General features: G+C 59.3%; 1 protein-coding gene across 2 annotated transcripts in view; it reads right to left on the bottom strand.

Moving 5' to 3' along the window:
- Positions 1-11,560: 11,560 nt before the first annotated feature.
- DLL3 (delta like canonical Notch ligand 3) overlaps positions 11,561-14,589 on the bottom strand; it is a 289,255-nt gene continuing 286,226 nt past the window's right edge. For both annotated transcript variants that reach the window (XM_044988212.1, XM_044988213.1), the window contains exon 11: positions 11,561-11,799. In XM_044988212.1, the coding sequence (XP_044844147.1) occupies positions 11,794-11,799 (6 nt within the window). In that variant the 3' untranslated portion in view covers positions 11,561-11,793. The remainder of the gene's footprint in view (positions 11,800-14,589) is intronic.

Raw genomic sequence — 14,589 nt, 5'->3', positions numbered from 1 at the left:
CCCCCTAGCGCCGCACTGGGGCATTGGGGTCAGGCCTGACTGCCAGGGGAGAGCACCCCCTACTGAGCCCCCTGCAGCACAGCGCCCCCTAGAGCCGCACTGGGGCATTGGGGTCAGGCCTGACTGCCAGGGGAGAGCGCCCCCTACGGAGCCCCCCTGCTCCCTGCAGCACAGCGCCCCCTAGCGCCGCACTGGGGCATTGGGGTCAGGCCTGACTGCCAGGGGAGAGCACCCCCTACTGAGCCCCCTGCAGCACAGCACCCCCTAGCGCCGCACTGGGGTATTGGGGTCAGGCCTGACTGCCAGGGGAGAGCACCCCTACTGAGCCCCCTGCAGCACAGCGCCCCCTAGCACCGCACTGGGGCATTGGGGTCAGGCCTGACTGCCGGGGGAGAGCGCCCCCTACTGAGCCCCCTGCAGCACAGCGCTCCTTAGGGCAAGCACTGTTTGCTAGGCACCCCTCAGCGATCCTCTGCCCCACTGCCGGCAGCGCTGCCTCAGACAGGAGCGCGCCCCCTATTGAACCATCCACACCTCCAGCCCCAGAGCTTCCTTTAGCAGGCTCGTAGCCAACAGCCCCCCCAGCCTGGTGCTGTTCACGGTGCAGCCAACAGCCCCCCGGGCTGCTGGGCCATACAGTGCGACGTTGCACAGAGAACTCGGGGGCACGTTAACCCATCAGTTGCCTGGCAGAAGTACAGCACCAGATCGTAGTAACCCCACCCGTCGGCACTCAAGACCCCCCAGCAGTTGGGCTCAGTGCCTTAAAAACCCTTCCCCTCCTCTGGGTAAGGTCAGGACCATAACACCCCACACATATTAACATCAAGGGGGCATCAATGCTCAGGCATCCAGGCCTGCTCGTTGCTGGTAGGGTCAGGAAGGTTAGCCCTGGGTAGCACGACACACTTGCTGTGAGGGTTGGCCCAGTTTCTTACGGCCCAAAGGGCTGGCTGGGACATGCAGCAAGCTGGACCTAGAGCCCTGGTGGTCTGATCTGCTGGGACCCAGCCTGGCTGGAACAACGGGCTGGTCGTTCGATGGTCTGCGGGCTGAGTTACGAAGGATGATCCCAGGGGGTTCCCTCTGGCCACGGACTCTGTGCATCTGCTGCCATAACAACCCGCTGCCTCTATCCAGCGCTTTTCAGCTGCTGAGCTCAACGGGCTTTACCGAGGAGGGAGGCATCGTTATCCCTGTTTCGCAGATGGGGAAACTGAGGCACAGGGCAGAGGTTCCCCCCCCTCAGAGCCAGGAATAGAACCCACGCCTCCTGGGGGCCGGGGCAGTGCTCCACCCACTAGGCAACGCTGCTTCAGGATAAAATCCAACGCATCAGGCGTGGCCCACGGCTGGAGACGAGCCGCCAAACCACCTGGCCACGGGCTCAGCTGAGCCGGCGATAGCTGGGAGCTGTGGCGCCTCAGTTTCCCTTTCCCCACTTCCGTCTCTCTCCTCACACCCTCCTCTGCTCCCCAGCAGCAGGGGCAAAGCTGGTGGTATTTGGCCCAGGCCAGGGGTCACCCCCAACATCACTCGGAGAGGAGCTGAGAGCGACCTTACCAGCAACCTGCCGCCAGAGGGCGCTGCCGGACTGTAGGAGTCAACTGGATCTAGGGGAGGCCTGACCCCCAGCAGGCCCTGGCCTGACCCAGACAGCCCCTATCTCAGGATCTAGGGCACAGCTATGGGGCCTGGGCCCCACAGTCACTGGCCCCCCTGGGGCTACAGAGGGGAAAGGCCCCATATCCCTTCCTCGCCTAGCTAGTCCCCCTGCCTGGGGCTGGCTCAGAGCCAGCACCCCCCCGGGGGGGGTGTCCCCAAATCCCATTCTTTGCCCCCTTGAGCCAGCCACTCGCCTGCTGTGGGGGCCAGATCACAGCCAGCGCCCCCTAGAGGGGAAAGCCCCATGTCCCCCTCCCTACAGCCAGTCCCCCCACCCTGAGGCTGGAGCAGAACCGGCGCCCCCTAGAGGAGAAAGGGCCCATGTCCCCTGCCCTCCCCTGGAGCCAGCCCACCCTTCCTCTCCCCCCACTCCTGTGTGAGTTGCTGATGCCAGTGCTCCAGAGGGGAGTGGGGGTGGGGGCAAGGCAAGGCCACCCCCCAAGGACATCAGCAGGATGCAGGCCAGAGAGGCAGAGCCCCTTCTGCACAGTCGCTCCCCACCCCATTGCCCTGGCCAGCTGTGTCAGGACAGGCAAGCCGGATGAGTCTCCAGGGGCAGGAGGGGGGGAGTCCCCCCCCCCACCAGCTCCAAGGGGGTGCAGAGAGCCAGGCAGACGGGGCACCCAGCTCCATAGGAGTGTGTGTGTGCTGCAGGGCGGGGGGAGAACTCAAAAGGAGCAAGAGTCTTGCAGCCCAAGATCCCGATAGGGCCCTGGGAACCCCCTGCTCCAGCCCCCCACCATCACCAGTGCCCCCCTTTAAACCAGCCCTGGGCTCCAGCCACCTCCCTTTAAACCAGCGCTAAGACCCTCCCCTCCCATGCACCCAACACCCCTTCGCACCTGCCTTTTAATAGCCTGAGCAGCTGATCGCCTTTGCTGGGGGGGGTGGGGGGGGGGCAGGGGGGTCTTAAAGGGACAGGAGCTCATTTGCTCACCAAGGTTGAGGGCCTGGATGAAGCTGGTTATCTGCCCCTTCAGGCAGAGCAAGGCAGAGTGCCCCCCCCTCCCTCGGCCTTCCTGGAAAAGACATTCGAGGAGCCTGGGAAGTGGCCGGTTTGTTAATGGGAGATGGGCCTGGTTGCCAATGGGGGCCCCTGACTGGCCACGCATGCAAGGAGTTGGGCAGGTCTCAGCCCAGCCCCAGATGCTGCTGGCACACAGCCAGCCATCACTCACCACTGGCCCTGACTGGCAGTGGCCACCCCATCGCTGGCAGAGAACTGAATGGGAGACCCTCCACCCCGCTGCTTCCTAGAGCCTCGATGGGGCTGTGGTATTGGGGAGCTGTATTTAAGGGAGCCCCTATCTAACTGCTAGATCCCACTCTCTCCCCCCAGAGTTAGGGGTAGAACCCAGGAGTTCTGACTTCCAGCCCCGTCCCCGCTCTAACCACTAGACTCCCCGCCTCGCCCAGAGCTGGGGAGAGGACCCAGGAATCCTGGGCTGGCAGGACTTCCGCACTGTTTCATACCCGTCTGTGTGTCCCCATGCAGGAGGGATGCCCAGAGTCTGGGTAGGCTGCTGCATAAAGCGAGGGGGAACCGAACCCGGAACCGAGCAGAGTTCCCTTCTTGCAAGCCCCGTAAGCCCTGAGCGGTTGCTGACCAGCAGGGGGCAGGGATGAGTCACTTGGGAGCTGGATGGATTTGGGTGGCGGGTTACCTACCCCGGCCGTGCCCGCTCTGGGGACGCCTGTCGGAGCCCAGTCCACGGGCAGGGCAAATCGGTCACTTTCCCCGGCATGAAATTGACGTGCATTGAAAAGGGACGCCAGTGGAGGATCATTAAAAAAAATAATCTCCCTCCCTCCTGCTACTCCCAGCCCCCGGCTCTGGCTCTGCTGCCGGCGGCTGGCAGGGCCGCCCAGAGGATTCAGGGGGCCTGGGGCAAAGCAATTTTGGGGGGGCCATTCCCTAAAAAAAGTTGCAATACTACCCGCTTGGGGGGGGGTCTGACCACCTCCGTGTGGGGGTAGCCCGGCGGAGGCTGCCGCGCACACACAGCACAGCGTGGCAGCGATGGCAGGCCTGAGCCGGGCATGCGGCTGTGGGTCACGCCAACCCCATGGGCAGGAGGTGTCCAGAGATGCATTGCGGGCAGGGGGACACCCCAGCAGGCCGAGCCCTGAGAACAAGGTGGCAGTGCCAGGGTTGGCCCAAGGGCGGAGAGGGGGGGAATGTTGTCATGACTGGGACGTGGGTAGCGTGGCCTAGCAGGTAGGAACAGACAACAGGCCAGGGGTAAGAACTGAAGCCAGAAAACCAGGAGTCTAGCCAGGACGAGGGATCAGGAGCCAGGAATCAGAGCCGGAGAAGTTGTAACAACAGGCAGGATTGCGCTGTCAGCTTCCTGAAACTCCGATCCGCAGCCACGGGGGCGGGGAATGCTGCCCGTCGGGTCGTGGCACACCTGGGCCGCCCAGTGTCCCCGGGGTTTATAGGGGCTGGCTCCCAGTTCTGTCCCGGCGGGTGGTGTGGACGTTCTCCAGAGCCTTCCACCTCGGGGCTGAAATCGACCAGCTGCTCTTGCGCTTGGGTCAGGCTTTCGAAGGCGGCCCAAGCAGGCCCTTAATCCACAGGCGGTGCCGAAGCAGCAGCTGGAAGCTCTTTGGGGATATCGACGGCTGAGAAGCGCCGTGTTAAAAGCACACGGCTTCAGCTCACCAGCACGGCACGTCCAAGCCGTCCCCGCAGTCCGCCCAGCTACACCTACCAAAGCAGATTCCCAGCAGCGACTGCCGGCTCCAGGGGGCAGAGTTAAGGTCGGGGAGGGGGCGTTTTCCATGGCTCTGAGCTTTGTAGAGGAAGGGCCTGAGCAATTGCCAGGCCCCCTTAACTCTACCTTAATGACAGATTTTGCTGCCAACTCAGTGCCCACCTCCAGCTGTGTCTGGGGGGCAGAGCCCCCCTGCGAGGGTGGCACGAGGCAGCGCCCCAGCTCTCCCTGCACCCCCGTGGTTGGTTTAGCTCCCTCCTGCATCCTGTTTTGTTGGGCAGGCTGAAGGCCAGGAAGTTGACACATCTCCACGCACAAGCCGTTTGTTTCGGTCACTCACAGCTGGATCGGTGCCCTAGGAGGAAACCCATCCCCCACGTAATCCCCACGCATGGCAGCAGAACTCAGCGTCTTTCTCCTCCCAAACCTGCCCCCGCCTGATCTCAAGTAGTGCAGTGTGGGGTCTATGACACACAATGGAACAGTTCTGAGGCCATGCAGCAGAGAGGAGTATTGAACACACACACACACACACACACACACACACACACACTCCCCCTCCAGACCTGGGATTAGAACCCAGGAGTCCTGACACCCAATTGCTCTACTGCTAGACCCCACTCCCCTCCCAGAGCTGGGAGCGAACCCAGGAGTCCTGCATGCCAGAACCCTGCTGCTCTAATCACAAGACTGCCAGCCCAGGACTAGAACCCAGGTGTCCTGGCTCAGCCCCCACCACTACACAGTAGCGCACAGCCATCCCCCGGTGAGGCCAGGGTCCCATCCCTCGCCGCCCCCGCCCCCCGTGGCCCTATGCTGGAATGATCCTAGCTCCGCTGTGGGGGAGCATCTTAGCCATGTGTTGACAGCTGCTGGCTGTAACGGGCTGCCCAGGGGGCCAGAATCAGCTGCAGCTTCCCTATGGTTTCCTCATTAACACTGGGCTGTGTGGGGTCAGGGAGGTGAGGAGAGCTGGCTCCATGGGGAGCTGGGGCACGGGGGGGGGGGGAAACCTAAACAAGGGGGTCAAGGGGGTCAGGGGAAATTAAGCCATATGGCAGTTCAAGGAAGGGACCAGGAAAGTCTGGGCATCACCAGAGTACGTCCGCCTGACAGTCACACCTCCTGCTCTAACCACTAGCCCCCACTCCCTTCCCAGAGCTGGGGTAGAACCCAGGAGTCCTGACTCCTAGACCCTCCCCTGCTCTAACTGCTAGACCCCACTCCCCTCCCCGAGCTGGGAACAGGAGCCAGGAATCCTGGTGCCCAGGCCCCACTGCTCTAACCACTAGAACCCACTCCCCTCCCTGAGCTGGGCATCCTGGCAGGTCTTCTGCACTGTTTCATAGCAGTACATCTGTCCCCCCGCCAGGAGGGGGATTCCCATTCGCCTCTGCCCCAGCCCCATAGCTGCAAAGGCCAGCAGGCGCTCAGTGACTTTCCCACAGCTGGGGGGTGGGGGAGCCCCCAGCCCTGCAATAATCTGATGAACAAGCACCTTCCCTCCCACCCTCACCCGGCAGACTTGTTACCCCCCCACCACCTGCCAAGATCAAAGGAATATTCCCACCAAATGCCTGATTCCCACCGGGCCTCGGTTTCCCCACATTATGGAGCCCAGCAAGCCATGGGCAGGGCATGGCGTGGGGGGTGGGGGATGCATCTTAAGGAAGCACCAGGCTGGACAGGTCAAATGCCCCCCCCATCTCATCCTGCCCGTGAGCTCATGAGATTCTAAGCTGGGGTGGGGGCAGGGGGGCAGGGTTGGTGGGTAAATTAATTAATAAGAGCCCTAATTCCTACCCCACCTCTGCTCTAACCACTGGACACCACTCCTGTTCCAGAGCTGGGGACAGAACCCAGGAGTCCTGGCTCCCAGCCCCCTGTTCTAACCACTAGACCCCACTCCCCTCCTAGAGCTGCAGCTGGAACCCAGGAGTCCTGGCTCCCAGCCCGCCCCAGCGCTCACCACTTGCCTGGTGCTCTGAAGGTCACGCAGGCAGGAGGAAGCAGCTTCTCTTCCTCACCCCCGTGGCCCGGCTTCCCGAGCCTGCTCCGGGATGGCCGTGGGTGTTTGCAAAGGGTCACGTAGCTGCTTCCGCCGCCTCCCGCCAGCCCCCCGCGCCGCCAGAGGAGGTCAGCGCGAGGTCCCCCCGGCTGAGCGGGGTGCTGAGAGCAACGTTGGGGGCCAGGCAGCACTCCCAGGACTCCTGGGGTCTGAGCCGGAGCTGGGCCGCGGGATCGGGGCCGTGCCAAGCTTGCCCTGCCTGAGGATCCAGAGGGAGCCCAGACCCGCCAGCCCTTGCCACTGGCCCCGGGTTCTTGTGCCCGGGCACTGCGGCCTCGAGCGACGGCAGCCAAGTGTAGGGTTATCGTGCGGCACGGAGGTGTGAGCCCAGGTGACTCTCAGCCCCCCACCTCTGGGCCTCTCCCCGGTGCACTGGGGGTCCCAGCCCCTCACTTCTGGGCCTCTCCCTGGGGTACTGGGGGTCCCAGCCTCTCGCCTCCAGGCTGCTCCCCGTGGCACTGGGTGTCCCAGCCTCTCGCCTCCGGGCTGCTCCCCATGGCACTGGGGGTCCCAGCCCCTCACCTCCAGGCCGCTCCCCATGGCACTGGGGGGTCCCAGCCTCTCACCTCTTGGCTGCTCCCTGTGGCACTGGGGGGTCCCAGGACCCCCTGGACCGTGGCCCCAAGGCACTGGGGAATGCTGGCCCCATAGCCCTGCCCATGCCCCCATTGCAGTGGGGGGTGTCCCAGCACTTTCCTCTCAGGGTCGGGACCCCGTGGCACTGGGGGGGGGGGATGCTGCCCCTCCCCCTCGGGGGCACCAGCCTGATCCCGAGCGCACGAATCTGGCTGGCCGGCCGTGTGCACTGAGCACCCTGCCCGCCTCCTGGGACACCTGCCCTGAGAAAGGGCCGCTCCTGGCAAAACCGTAACCCCCCCGGCCCTGGCAGGCTGGTTTTTCCTGACCGCGCCCCAAGGCCTCTGCCCTGACTTTTGTTCTGCGGCCCCCAGCGGCTTTCCTGTTTTCGGGGCCCGCCTGTGGGAAAGCAGAGCTGGGAATGTGTGTGTGTGTGTTTGTGTGTGTGACCGTCACCTTCACACAAACAAACACGGGCGGGTGTGCTGGGGGTGGGGGGTGCGCAGACACAACGGCACAGCCGGACGGACCCACTGAAGCCACGACGCTCACACTGGGGCGGCCGGGAGTGGGGTGGGGGGGTAGTTAGTACATTTCCCCCCCCTCCGGTAGTTGCTTTTCTATCAAATGCCTTTTTGCACGGACATTAGACCTGGGCAGAGGGGCCAGACGGAGCCCGCACTCCGGCACGCGCCCCTCCAGTTCAGGCAAGTGCCCCCAAATACATGAGCTGCCCCTCTCCCCTGCTGGGGGTTGCGGGAGGGGCTGGGTCTCTCTGTTTTGCCAAAGGGGGAAGTTGCTCCCGGAACTGCACTAAGACCCCCTGCAACTCGTTACAGGGATAGGCTAGAGCAGTGGTCCCCCAACCTTTTCGTCTGGCGAAGGACCGTGGCGGGGGGCGTTGCCGCCGAAATGCCGCCGATGCTCGACTGCCGGCCAGGACGCGGGCACACAATGGCACCCGCGGGCACTGCATTGGGGACCCCTGGGTTAGACAGTAGCATGAACTTTTCACCATTTTCCAGCATATGTGTGTGTGTGTGTGTGTGTGTGTGTGTGTGTGAGCTCTCACTGCAAGGGGCGAGCCCCTCCCCCACTGAGCCCCCACCCCACCCTCTGCAGCACAGCGCCCCCTAGCACTGCACTGGGGCCTTGGGGTCAGCTCCGACTGCAAGGGGAGAGCGCCCCCTATTGAGCCCCCTTTGGCTCCCTGCAGCACAGCGCCCCCTAGTGCCACACTGGGGCATCAAGGTCAGCCCTGACTGCCAGGGGAGAGCGCCCCATATTAAGCCCCTCCTTCCCACTTCCTGCAGCACGGCGGCCCCTAGTGCCACAGCAGGTCTAGAGACTCAGCACTGACTCTCCAGGGAGAGCGCCCCCTACTGAGCCCCCCATCCCTGCACCCCCTAGCACCACGCCGGGGCCAGAACTGACTCCGAGCGCAGCCCACCCAGAGCTAACCCCATGCCCGACAGCGCCTGGCTGGGCTCGCGTCCCAGCACTGAGCCCCGCAGAGCCCCCACAGACTCCCAGCTTTGCCTGCTCCCCCCCAAGGCGGCTGTCCAAGAGACCCGGGAGCAGGATGTGGGGGAGCGGCTTTGACGTGGAGCTTGCGCGGCTTTGCCCTGGGCGCCTCTTGCAATGTACCTGCTGCAGGGTGGCTCCGCGCCAGGGTGAAACTGGTGCGGACAATGGGCGGAAATCCATGAACTGGCTGCAAAAAACCCCCGAAACAAAATGTGCCTCTTTTGTTTTGTTTTGTGTGTGGCTTGTTTGTCTGCAGCTTCCCCAGGGCGCCGGGATCCTGCGGGCGAGCCCTGCCCCACCCCTTGCGTGGGATCAACCCCCAAACTGAGCCCCGCATGCCCCTCTGCCCCCCAAACACCCCCATCCTCTAGCAAAAGGCAGCTGCAGCAGTCACGGAGCCTGGTTGGTGACGAGACCCAGCGACTGAGCTGCCCCCCTCCAGAGTGGGGGAGGATGGTGTATGGGTATGATGCAGGGAAGACTGCCCTGCCGCTGCCCCAGGTAGTACCCGCTCTGGGGCTGCCATTTCCCTGGTGCTAAACCCACAGCATGTGGTGGCAAGGCAGCAGGCCTGGTTGGTTGACTCGGACCCCCATCCCAGCTGGGCGGAGAGGCAGTGCCATTGGAATGGAAGGCACAGACTGGACCTAAAGGTGGTGCCAATCCCTTAACAAGGCACCGACGGGGGGACCAAGATTGGAGGGCGAAGCCCCACCTCAGGGCTGTGCCCAGATGAACCCAGCAGGGCTATCAACATCTCTGGGAGCCCCATCTGCCCTAGGCGGCAGTAACCGTCCCATCCCATGCACAGCAGCTGGAGCTGAACTGGCACTATTTACAACAGCCAACATCCCGCCACGTCGCCCCCTCCAGTGCATCCTCGGGTGTTTTGGAGGTTGCCATGAGCCCCAGGGTATTTTGCTGAGGGGTGCTGCGTGTTTCCCTGCTCATTTACACTGAGGTAAACCCAGACTAACTCCACAGAGAGTCACAGTTCTGAGACCAGGGGCCCATCAACCCTGGTATCTGGTCTCTAGAGTGGCCAGTCCCAGCTGCTTCAGAAGAAGGTGCAAGACGCACCCCCTGGGAACAACGAAGAGATAATCTGCCCAGAGAGGAAGTGTCTACCTGACCCCAACCAATTACTGGGTTGTCTTTTGCCCTGAAGCATGAGCACATAGGTCTGTGTTTTAATCCTTCCTAATGTAACTGGCTATTCCCATTATCCAGAGAAACCTCAGATCCTGGTTTGAACCCTGTTAAATCATGTGGCAGTGAGGCCAAATCCTTTTGTCGGTTTAAAATCGGTTGCCTCTCCGTTTCACTGAATGGCCCCTTGTTCCTAAGTCACGGAAAAGAGTGAATGAAAACATGGTGTCTACCTTCCTAATCCAGTCAGGGTGTTCTGTGGCTTTATCATCATAATCTCTCACTCTTCATCAGTAAATCTCAAAGCGCTATAGAAAGGAAGGCAGTATGATTATCCCCATTTACAGATGAGGAAACTGAGGCACAGAGGGGCAAAGTCACTTGTCCAAGGTCACCCGGCAGCTGAGCCAGGAATAGAACCCAGTGCCCCAAGTTTCAGTGATGTATCCCCTAGGACATGCTGCCTCCCATGTCCCTCTGTTATATACTTCCTCTCTAAACAGTCCCCGTCTTTTCAATTTCTCTTGATATGGAAGTTCTCCCAGGGTGTTTAACAATAGATTCCATAGAGACATTCGCAGATTCTCTTAAGGCCAAAAGGGACCACTAGCTTCCTGCATAACCCAGGCTGGAGATTCCCCAGCCCGTGAGTCCTGCTTCCAGCCCATATCTTGTGGTCGAGCTAGAACAGCTCTTTTCTAAATAGACATTGAATGTTGATGGAAAGACTCCAGCTGATGGAGAATCCACCCCTTCCCTGGGTCAGTTGATTAAAGCGTTAATCTCCTCTTCCTCCACTCTTAAAATCTGTGCTGTATTTCCAGTTTCAATTTGTCTGGCCTCAGCTCCCAGCCACCGGATCTCACTCTGCCTGTCTGCAAGATTAAAGGGCCTTCTAGTATCAAATCTCTTCTCTCCTTGTAGATGCTCGTAGACTGCGATCAAGTCATCTTATAACAGCAGAATCTGCCACTCAACCTTCCTCCAGCGTTCAAGAAAATCAAAGTAGATCCGTCAGAAAAACAAAGCATCAAACTGATTTTTTTTTCACTGAGCAAAATAGATATTTTATATATTTCTTTTGAGAGAAAATGGGGACATACAAAAATGTAAAAGGAAAAAAAAAATCCGGGAAACAGACAGGGATATATGTACAGGACACTTCTTATAAATATACAATATATACAATTTAAATATGTATATAGAGTATCTCCAAAAAGCTTTTTGTACACGGCACTTCTTTTGTTTTAAATTAAAACAAACGCAGTTTTCAAATAATAATAATAATTAAAAAACCATTAAAGATTTTTCTCCCCCCCCGCCCCCAGCTTTGTAACGCTTTAAAGAGTCGTTCCCATCCCCTTGCGCCATTGGTTCCTGAAAGCAAAAGAATCCATTAGTGGAGCGTCCCGCCTAACCGCCTCCCTTCCAACCCATCTCTGGCACACAAAGGGCGTCGAGAGCTTTTCGCCATGTGGTCTCAGCACGTGGCTCCGCCCCTTGCACGGGGGGAGGGGCTTATCCCCATCCACCGCTCTGATTGGCCAAGTGGCAAGGGGAGGGGCTTCTTTCCTTCAGCTCGACAGGGAAGCAGTCTGAGACAAAACCACAGCATTAACATAATAATAATAATAATAATAATTAAAAAGCCAGGGCAAAAGGAACAGAGTCCATTCCTGGCCGCCCCCTGCTGGAAAAGGACCGGCCTTTTCTGACTACTGCTCTACTGTCTTCCTGATGCATCTCCAGTGCAACATCCTCCCCCCTCTACTCTCCAATTCCCCCCCCAACAACCTCCCGCCCCCCAAAAGAGACATCCGCACCCCCTCCACAGCCAACTTTCCACCTTCCAAACCTTCCTCTGTTCCCTTGGTCCCCCCCCCACCCCCAACTCACATAGCAGCAAGAATAAATATTAAATATTTTTCTCTTTAGAAAACAAACAGGAGTCGATATTTATAATCTATAGATTAAAAAATTAATAGTACGTCGTCCGCCGCTGATCCAGGCGTCCAAGGAGGCGTCTCTGTAAACATTCTTTAGCGGGGCGGGGGGGACGGAGCCACAGGTCCAAGGTTGGGGGGGCCACTTTTAAACCTAGAAATGAACAAGAGCGGGGGACGAACGATTAGGGCAGACGGTAACCGGCTGGGAGTCAAAAGGCCCTTGCCCCGCCCCCTCCCGCGCCACCCTGGCCAAGGAATCCAGCCCCAGCATGGGGCGAGGGGTCTTGGTTTGGCGGAGACCCCGGCCCCGCGCATCTCGGTTCATAAACCTGCAGGTGGGGTGCTGGTTGCATCCTGTCCAGATGTCGGGTCTTAGGGACAACCAAAGAAGTGACTCTCTGATTCATAGAATCAGAGAATATCAGGGTTGGAAGGGACCTCAGGAGGTATCTAGTCCAACCCCTCCTGCTCAAAGCAGGACCAATCCCCAACTAAATAATCCCAGCCAGGGTTTTGTCAAGCCGGGCCTTAAAAACCTCTAAGGAAGGAGATTCCACCACCTCCCTAGGGAACCCATCCCAGTGCTTCACCACCCTCCTAGTAACATAGTGTTTCCTCATATCCAACCTAGACCTCCCCCACTGCCACTTGAGACCATTGCTCCTTGTTCTGTCATTCCCTCCCTTCCATGTGAATCCTGTCCCCAATTCAGGACTTCGATGGAGCACTGCGGATCTACACCAGGTGGGCACGGGACTTTACGTGAGTGGGAGTGGAGCAGAGCTGATGGGTTCACCACAGAGCCATTGACCTCCCTACAGAGGCCCAAAGCGAGATGCTCCCATGTGTCAGTGTTTACACCCATGCAAGGTGGCAGTCAAATGCTCCCACTGGGGAAGTTGGTGGGTGCCAGGAAGGGCGTGGGGCAGGGCAGACAGCGTGGAATGGAGCCCGGACGTCACCTGAGGAAGTGTCACAGCCTGGGCGGCGGGGCACACGAAACGCACACAGAGTGGCGGAGAGGGTGAACAGCTCGTACGGAGAAACGAGGAGGCACTTAGAGGTATTATGGTAGCACCCAGCCAAGAGCAGAGCCCCTCTGTGCCCGGTGCTGCCCACGCACACCCCTGCCCCAAAGAGCTCCCAGGCTAAGCAGACCCTCCCCCTTTTACAGCGAGAGAGAGGAAGTGATTTGCCAAGGGCCGTTCATGGAGTCCGTGGAAGAGCTGGCGATAGCAACTAGATCTTCTGCCATGTTCGCGGCACGTGATCAGACCCCTGGGAAGCACTATGGGGCGTCCCTTCCACCTGCTCTGGCTCTGTGTAGCACATGCCGCAGGGTGACCCTGCTTAGCAGATGCCCAGGGACAAGCGTCTCCATAGGTGTCTGTACGGTGCGTAGCACAGCGGGTGCCCTGATGAACTGGGATAGTCCGGTGTCATAACAATAGTAATAACAATAGCACCTTTCGTCAGGAGGCCTGGAAGCCCTTTACAAAGAAGGTCAAGATCATTAGCTGCATTTTACATATGGGGAAACTGAGGCACGGAAGTGGGGGAGTCACTTGCCCAAGGTCACTGTGAACCCGGAAGTCGCTCAAAGCCAACTATACCTCATATCAGGCATGACACATTCATTACCCCAACCCAGTGTTGTCCCAATATGTCTCTAAAAGGTGTCCTGTGAGGCCTCAGAAAGGAAAAGGCTGAGAATCCTGTCCTAGAGATCTGCCTATCTTCATGGTCCTGGCTTTAATGCCCTTGGAATTGGTGTGGGTGACATCTAAACAAGGTGGGGCATCTACTGGAGATGTCTATGGGCACTGCCAGCAGCCCAAGACCCAGGACGCTTGTCTACTGACCTGCCCCATTTGGGCACAGCGTCACCAGAGCTCCCAACCGCGGTGCTCATCTTTGACTCCGCGTCTTTCCTTCTCCCCAGAGCCAGCATTAGCTTCCCCCAGGGGCGGCTCCAGGCACCAGCACGCCAAGCGCGTGCTTGGGGCGGCAAGCCGCGGGGGTGCTCTGCTGGTTGCCGCGAGGGCGGCAGGCAGGTTGCCTTCGGCGGCATGCCTGCGGAGGGTCCGCTGGTCCCGCGGCTTCGGCGTGCCGCTGAATCCCCGGGACCAGGGACCTCAGGTGTGCTGCTGAATCCGTGGGACCAGGGACCTCCCGCAGGCAAGCTGCCAAAGGCAGCCTGCCTGCAGTGCTTGGGGCGGCAAAATACCTAGAGCCGCCCCTGGCTTCCCCTACAATCCACCCCTATGTTTCTTGCTAGCCCTTGGTCACCTCTCTCCTTGACTTCAGCGACCTCCTCTTTTCTGACCTCATTGCCTCTTGATCTCTCTCCCCTCCGATCCATGCTAACCGGAGATAGCCTCTCCCCACCGATTGGACCTCATCTTCCAATCACTTCCACTTTTTTCATCAAATGTAAAGCCAGAAGGGACTGTTAGATTCTGACCTCCTGTATCTCACACAGTTGAGAATTCCACCGATACCCCTGTATTGAGCCCATGAACATCTTTTCCTATAAAGCATCCAGTTTGGAAGTGAAGACATCAAAGAGAGGGAGAATCCATCAGTTCACTTGGGAGTTTTACCTGCACTGGTAAAACAAATTGTGCCTTATTTCTAACTGGAATTTGTCTGGCTTCGACTTCTATCCATTGGTTCTTGTTCTCTGCTATGTTAAAGACCCCCCTTAGTACCTGGTATTTTCTCCCCATGAAGATATTTAAATATTATATTCAAGTCACCTCTCAGTCTTCTTTCTGATAAGCTGAGCTCGGGCTGAGCTCTCTAAGGCCTGGTCTACACTACAGAGGTAGGTCGACGCGAGGCAGCTTCCGTCAGCCTAACTCTGTAAGTGCCACTGATGTAACTCACCTGCTGTGCTGACGTAACAACTCCACACCTCTGCGAGAGGCCTAGCACATGG

This window comes from Mauremys mutica, chromosome 15 (assembly GCF_020497125.1).
Source record: "Mauremys mutica isolate MM-2020 ecotype Southern chromosome 15, ASM2049712v1, whole genome shotgun sequence".
Taxonomy (NCBI): domain Eukaryota; kingdom Metazoa; phylum Chordata; order Testudines; family Geoemydidae; genus Mauremys; species Mauremys mutica.
This window is presented reverse-complemented; position numbering and strand designations above follow the sequence as displayed.